Source organism: Physella acuta, unplaced genomic scaffold (genome assembly GCF_028476545.2).
Source record: "Physella acuta isolate Inbredline_101_S28 unplaced genomic scaffold, ASM2847654v3 ptg001615l, whole genome shotgun sequence".
In the NCBI taxonomy this organism is placed as follows: Eukaryota; Metazoa; Mollusca; class Gastropoda; family Physidae; genus Physella; species Physella acuta.
The window spans coordinates 1-8,217 of NW_026733129.1; the positions used below are offsets into that span (position 1 = coordinate 1).

The 8,217-nt window shown below is 39.8% G+C and overlaps 1 protein-coding gene across 1 annotated transcript; it reads right to left on the bottom strand.

Annotated features, from left to right (window-relative positions):
- Window positions 1–2,189: 2,189 nt before the first annotated feature.
- LOC131929321 (uncharacterized) lies at window positions 2,190–7,761 on the bottom strand (the record flags this gene model as incomplete). The annotated part of the gene is given in 7 exon segments (XM_059285438.1): window positions 2,190–2,287; window positions 3,671–3,700; window positions 4,818–4,933; window positions 5,372–5,486; window positions 6,442–6,560; window positions 7,546–7,649; window positions 7,744–7,761. Coding segments are annotated over 4 exon segments (312 nt in total), but the record flags the coding sequence as incomplete, so codon positions are not given.
- Window positions 7,762–8,217: the final 456 nt, after the last annotated feature.

An 8,217-nucleotide genomic window follows, 5' to 3' on the forward strand; every position in this document is an offset into this window, starting at 1 on the left:
GAGCCGGCCCGCGGCATAACATACGCCGCTATTTAGTTGTTTCTAATTTTCAATAATTCATAATTTGTGAATTCGACAGTACCAACGCTGACACTGAAAATATTTCTTTAAAACACTATAAGTAGCTCGTTAAGGACCATAACCCCCCCTTCCTTCCCCCCCCCCCCTACGTTTAAAATCGTTGGCTCTGCTTGTAAACATTTAGAGTGAACACAGCTCACTAAAACCATGTAGGGGTGGGGAGGTAGGTAGAGCGTTTGCAGCTTGTTTTTCTAACGGCTCGAAGAGGAGAATTATATATATAGATATATATATATATATATATATATATATATATATATATATATATATATATATATATATATATATATATATATATATATATATATATATATATATATATATATATATACTAGCGTACCCGTCCCCGCTCGTTGCCACGGAATAGAAGAAAGTCCGACGAAGTATATAGGAAGGGTTTGATCCATGCGTTACCAATCCTATATTCTTAGACGCGTGACCTTGTTTTCTAAAAGTGAGTTATTTAAATGTAAACAATGCCTGCGCTTGGATCACAAATATCGGACACGGGTTTGTCTAAACTACTGCATGAAAACCTTGAGTGTACATTAATTAATCACCGAAATAATTAGGTAGAACACACTTCGGTGACCGCCCATGTGTCAGGGATGTAAATAGGCGCTCTCAGAAGCCCCCCCCCCCCCAACACCCGATTACACTACCGCATAGGCGCCGCGTACGGCCCCTTGCTCTTTAAAACTAACAGGCGCCATCGTGCTTATAGGATAACCCAGAGTGCCAAATAGCATCCTGTTAACAATGATGCAGATTGCGTCATTCGCTAAAGTGACACAAATTAACAGGATTTTTTCTTTAACACGTAAAAACATTATTTGACGTGTTTTAAACATCAGTGTAACTGATGCTATATGTCAGCGTAACTAATGGTCTATTTCTGGTTGGATTGTCTAAAAATAGATACTAATTGCATCATTCGCAAAGTGACTAAACTATTTGGGTTTTTTTACGGACAAAAGAAACATCCCAGTTAATAATCTAACATTGGTTAATTTTTCTGATTATTAAAATAAACCGTATTACATGGCCCTCATCGGCCCATGTGAGCCTGTGGAGACCGAAACTGGAATTTTTGTTTGCAGCCAAATCGCACCCTACCAGGCGGCGGCGGACAAGCCTAATTCAATTTAGAGAGTGTTTGTAACGCCCCATCCTATCACACTGTCTATCACACTGTTTAGACCTAACGTTGTCGTCATAGTGTTCACGGGAAAGACCAGATCGCCAAATCGCATCCTGCCGGGGGGGGGGGGCTGTCGGATGAACGGTGTCAAATCAAAATCGACTTTTATTTTTATATACCGTATATATACAGTAACTACACCAACACAAAACTACACCACAGTAACTACACCAATACAAAACTACATCACAGTAACTACACCAATACAAAACTACACCACAGTAACTACACCAATACAAAACTACAGCACAGTAACTACACCAATACAAAACTACACCACAGTAACTACACCAATACAAAACTACACCACAGTAACTACCTACACCAATACAAAACTACACCACAGTAACTACACCAATACAAAACTACACCATAGTAACTACAACCAATACAAAACTACACCACAGTAACTACCTACACCAATACAAAAACTACACCACAGTAACTACACCAATACAAAACTACACCATAGTAACTACACCAATACAAAACTACACCACTGTAACTACACCAATACAAAACTACACCATAGTAACTACACCAATACAAAACTACACCACTGTAACTACACCAATACAAAACTACACCATAGTAACTACACCAATACAAAACTACACCACAGTAAAAACATCGTAATTAGCTCAAAAACTAAAAGATGACATTATGCATTATATAGAGGCGGAGCGAGGGGGCGGGGGGCTGCATATGTCCCCGGGCGCCGACCTTAGGGGGAGCCAAAATGGGTTTGGAAAACTAATTGTAAGTTGAGGGAGGTGCAAATTGAAAGTTTGAGGGGGGTGCAAATTGAAAGGTTGTTCCCGAGGGGGGTGCCAAATTGAAAGTTTGTCCCGGGGCGCCTGGAATTGTCGCTACGCCTCTGGCATTATGGAAGCACATACCTGCACACATCTTGGTAAACAGTCTGGTGATTCATCTGCGACAGATTTGTTACGCATGTATACAAATCATGAAGAGTGCAAACAGCGGAATCTGATGTTGACAAAGCTGAAAAAAAAATGTGTCATAGAGAAAGTATTGTAATCGTGGGGGAAAAAAATTAAAAAGATTTTGTTAGTTTACGCCGTTGAGCATTGTAAATCGTGCAAAAATATAAATCGAGATTTTGACAAATATTGATGTTTTGTAACATTCCGGAGCAGGAGAAGCTAAACTTCTCATGTCTGTCTGTCTGTCTGTCTGTCTGTCTGTCTGTCTGTCTGTCTGTCTGTCTGTCTGTCTGTCTGTCTGTCTGTCTGTCTGTCTGTCTGTCTGTCTGTCTGTCTGTCTGTCTGTCTGTCTGTCTGTCTGTCTGTCGGTCGGGTCGGTCGGTCGGTCGGTCGGTCGGTCCGGTCGGTCGGTCGGTCGGTCGGTCGGTCGGTCGGTCGGTCGGTCGGTCGGTCGGTCGGTCGGTCGGTCGGTCGGTCGGTCGGTCGGTCGGTCGGTCGGTCGGTCGGTCGGTCGGTCGGTCGGGTCGGTCGGTCGGTCGGTCGGTCGGTCGGTCGGTCGGTCGGTCGGTCGGTCGGTCGGTCGGTCGGTCGGTCGTCGGTCGGTCGGTCGGTCGGTCGGTCGGTCTGCCTGCCTGCCTGCCTGCCTGCCTGCCTGTCTGCCTGCCTGCCTGCCTGCCTGCCTGCCTGCCTGCCTGCCTGCCTGTCTGTCTGTCTGTCTGTATATATGAAATACGGCCTGTCTGTCTGTCTGTCTGTATATATGAAATACGATAACTTCAGTACCGTTTCAGTCATATTGATCAAATTTCATAAATAAGTATTATTCCGCGTGTGTAGTCTTCTATCAACTTTTGGGCAGTTTCAAGTAAGTTTCCGGTTTCTCAAAAGTCTATAACATGAATAACTATTAATTTGAAGCAATTTCAAATATACGTATGCTAAAATTTGTGTCAAACTTTTAACGATTTCCGTTAACCGGCAATGGCACGTTATTCAATTTCCTTGGAAACATTATAACTTGTGTTGTGTTTCATTTAGGCAGACGAAATTTGATATATAAGTATAAAAAATCTTATAATTAAAAAACTTTTAAATTTTGAGTGAACCCTGATATCCGGACGCGGTACTTTGCTTTGTTTTCTGTCTCTATAGAAAACATAGATGTATCATTAGAGGGAGGTAACATTTTATAAATAGATGTAAAATCTTATTTTCTTGATTTTGTCCAATTTTGAGTGATTCCCGGTAACTAGAAGTAGTTATTTACGGTTTTCCGTTTTCTCCAAAAATAATTACTTCTATTGTGCCAATTTGTTTCCAACTTTTTATGTAGGTCAAGACTCGATGGAAATGCAATGTGCCATAAATGTGACCTAAATAGATGTTTGATTCAGTACATAAAATAAAAGCTTTGTAATTGTGTATAAAATCTGTATCATACCTGTCGTTAAAGGACCATCTGTAATGTTGCCTGTAAAAATGTATACATGTATATATACATGTATATGTATATTTATATATATATTATATATATATATATATATATATATATATATATATATATATATATATATATATATATATATATATATATATATATATATATATATATAAATGCATGTATACATGTATATTTGTTTACACACACATATATACATGATATATTAAGCTATATATAACATATACATATATATATATATATCATACTGCTGTACGTAAGGTATTTAAAATTTAGTATAATGATATTAAAACGTTAAGTATTTTTTGTTACAAACTTAAATGCTCTACCAATTAGCCTGTAAAAATATAGGCCCTACGTGTATGTATTCAGAGAGAGAGAGAGAGGGGGGGGATATTCCATGCAGTTTCTATAACTGCCCTCTTCATTACGGAACATCACCACCTTCGTCGTCTTCCCCACCCCCACTAGACCCTCACACCCATCTCAAGATGAAATGCAATATATATATATATATATATATATTATATATATATATATATATATATATATATATATTTATATATATATATATATATATATATATATATATATATATAAGTAAAAATGTAAAGTTTCCCTTTCAAACCTGACGGTCTATGGGGCAAGTGAAGTAGAGTTCACTTCTGTGACCTCGGCATATGTAGAGATAGTGTGGTCAGCACTATGCCCAGCCGCCTTTACTTTCCCTAACAGGAGTTAGGTACCCATCAGAGTTGGGTGGACTAAGGGACGGTCTACTGACTTGAACCCGGATTCGAACTCGAGCAGTCCAGCTCTCTACCGCTAGGCCACTCCGTCCCACATATATATATATATATATATATATATATATATATATATATATATATATATATATATATATGTATATATATATATATATATATATATATATATATATATATATATATATATATATATATATATATACTTTAACCATTGTACGTCACCCGCCCCCTCCTCCCATCGGGAAGGTTTAACTGCAGCCTCGGAGAAAATGTCTGGGGAAAAAATAACTGATATATTGTACATAGACACATATTTCATACAGTTCAGGCAACACATATAGTTTGAAAGAATTTAAACTTACAAGGTTCTAGAAGAATGCGTAACGATGAGATAGTCCTGTTGTACATCTTCTGCTCAAATTCCTTCTTACAGGAGTGTGCTGCCCCCTCTACACAGGCTATTGCGTTTGGTAGTTCTCTAGAACATACAACCAAATAAGTGTTTTGAATTTAGGTTTAAGTTATACTTCTTGGTTTAAATTATACTTATTGGTTCAAAATATACTGATTGACTGAAATGCAACTTCTTTGTTTACATTATACTATTTGGTTTAAATTATACTTCTTCGTTTAAATTAAAGATAAGACAATTATTAGTTAAAATTTAATACTAGATTATAACAAAATTAATTTTAAGCATTATTTTCTGTTCTTCTAAATATATCTTTTTTAATCAGTACTTTTTACTCAACTTTTCAAACAACTATAAGATCGATTCTATTGTTTCGGACTTTCGTATATATTAAGTTAGAAGTAGCCTACTGTGTAACACTACTCCAAATAGTTTAATATCCTTAGTTAATTAATCTTGAGGTTACAAGTTAAACAATTTTTAACTATTTCTACATTGCCTTACCTGCATATTGACTCCATATTCATTCCATCGTTTTCTCTCGTAGAAATATTCCGACCGTAATTTTCCATGCAAGTCTGCAAGTTCTTTTCACATTTCCGCTTGTCTTCAACAGGGCCTGTTTTAAACATAACAAACCGCATTTAGAATTCAAGTTAATGTGAACTGTAATGTACCATTGGTTTAAAGAAGATATTAGTACGTTTTATATTGATATTAGCCGCCCCGGCCAGGCCCTGCACTGGCCTCTGTGAAAAACCTTATAAATTATATACATCTATTGCAGTGGCGTCTCATGGACGAGTGTCAACCGGTGTGGTAGCTTAAGGTGTCGCCCCACCCTTCCAATAATTTTGTATTTTTAATTTGGTGTCACCCTTCCCCATAATATTTTATCATTTTAGTGGAGAAAAATATTATATAACTGCACGCAACTCCTTCACTGTTACAGTTTGTGTCCTTGCCCACCCCCAAACCAACCCCACCCCTAGCCCCACACCCCAACTAAACACCCCCAGCCACGCAGCAGTAATAAATTCCACTATTCGCAACTTGCTTACTGTTTCAGTTAGTGTCCTTACCCACCCCTGGTCCAAACCCCACCCTAACCCCACCCCTTGTCCCACCCACACCTTCAATCCAACACCCCCAGTCCCACAGCGGTCCAAAATTTCACTATTCGCAACTTCTTCACTGTTACATTTTGTGTCCTTACCTACACCTAGCCCCACACCATCCCCAACCCAACCCACCCCCACCCTTATCCCCACCCCACCCCCAATCCAACACCATCAGTCCCACAACAGTCACTACTCGCAAATTCTTCACTGTTACATTTTGTGTCCTTACCTACACCTAGCCCCACACCATCCCCAAACCCAACCCACCCCCACCCTTATCCCCACCCCACCCCCAATCCAACACCATCAGTCCCACAACAGTCACTACTCGCAACTTCTTTACTGTTACTTTGTGTGCATATTCCAAGTTAATCAATGCATGGGTGTTGAATGGGATCGCATCACACAATAACTGTCAATGCACATGTCAGTATACTGTTCAACCCAGCGTACATGTACTGACTAGCTCCAGTAAATATTCAATGAAGTGTTCAATCCTGTTAATTATATCTTGATTCACGGGGCAGAATTTTTGCAATCCCCTCAAACAATATCCAGCATCAATGATAACTCTGGGGACAAAAAAAACAAAACAATCTATATATATATATAATTCTCTTCTTGGAGACCTTAGAAAGCACCAAGCTGTAACCGCGCCTAGCAGTCCTCTCTCTTCCTCTCTAGGCATATCGCAACCACCCCACCCCCACATGGTCTGGTGAGCTGTGGTTCACGCTAAATGTTTACAATCGTAGAGCCGGGTTTAGTGACGCGTATTAGGGGCAGATAATTTAGTTTGAAACTATTTTAAACTTAGGGGAGGTAACTAAGAGGATGCTGCTTTCACGGGGGGGGGGGGGGGGAGGTGGGTTTTAGTGTTTTAAGCAAATATTTTCAGTGGCAGCACTGTTGATTTACTGAAAAGTAGAAAATAAAACAACTAAATAGCGGCGTATGATACGCTAACACGTAAGTCTCAATTTCGAATCCGGGTTCAAGTCAGTAGACCGTGCCTGAGTCCACCCAGCTCTGATGGGTACCTAACTCTCGTTAGGGTAAGTAACCAACAAGTGTTTCTTCCGGGCATCTCTTGGAATAAAGTCTACCGTCCCCCCCCCCCCCCCCGAACGAAATGAAATTTATATATGCAAGCAGAGTTTTCTTTCAGGCATCTCTCCCCCCGAAAAATTTCTACCGCCCCCCCCCCCCCGAACGAAATGAAATGTATATAATTTATATAGAAAATATATACTTTTAACAGTGTCCGCCCCCACACCCCCCCCCCGAAGAAAGTTTACCGCCCCCCCCCCCCCGAAAATTTCAAGTGCCCCCCCCCCCCCCCGGAGAAAAAAGTCTGGAAGAAACACTGTATGCAAGTCTAATGTTTACCAGCGTTTACCAGTTTTTGCCCCCCCCCCCTTCCATAAAATGTAGTCCGTCCCGTCCCCCCGTAATATAAAGTGCCACCCCACCCCCCCCCCCCGGAGAAAAAAGTCTGGAAGAAACACTGGTAACCAACGCCCCTCCCCCGAGTCATATAGTATTCGAGTCACATACCTGCACGATAAATTCCTTATCCGACGTGTTCATTTTGTTTTGGTCCAACATGCATTCATCAACATCTCCAAGAGTGCACACTCCATAGACTGTGTTGAACACACCTGTATAAATTAGAATACTATCTTTAATCACAGAATGACTGAAATCTTCGGAATTAAGTCAGTTACAAGGTTTAATCTACATTAATTAACTTACCAGGGGGATCATCCATAAATGACGTCACGCTTTTTTGGACATTTTTACCTCCCCCCTTCTCCTCCGTCACCCATCGTCACAAAAAGCCAGACCCCCCCTCCCCTAAAATGACGTCACGCTTCAACCTACAACCCCCTTTCAAAATAGCAGTTGAATTTTTCTTTAAAACATCGGTATTTTTTCCAAAACCTTGTCTGAACTCTGTCGACATAGAGTATTTTAATCAACTCATATTACAATTTATCAAAACAGTTTTATAAAATGCGAAATATAAAAACTAAAAACTCGTTTTTTTTAACATTGCTTTTTTTATAATGCAAAAAAGTGTACCCCCCCCCCCCTCCACCTAATCCACACACCGTCATTAAATTACAGACCCCCCCTCCCCCCCTACGAGTGTGACGTCATTTATGGAGGACCCCACAGAGCACAAAAAGTAGTTAAATTTATTGTTCTTAACAATCTGTACTCATC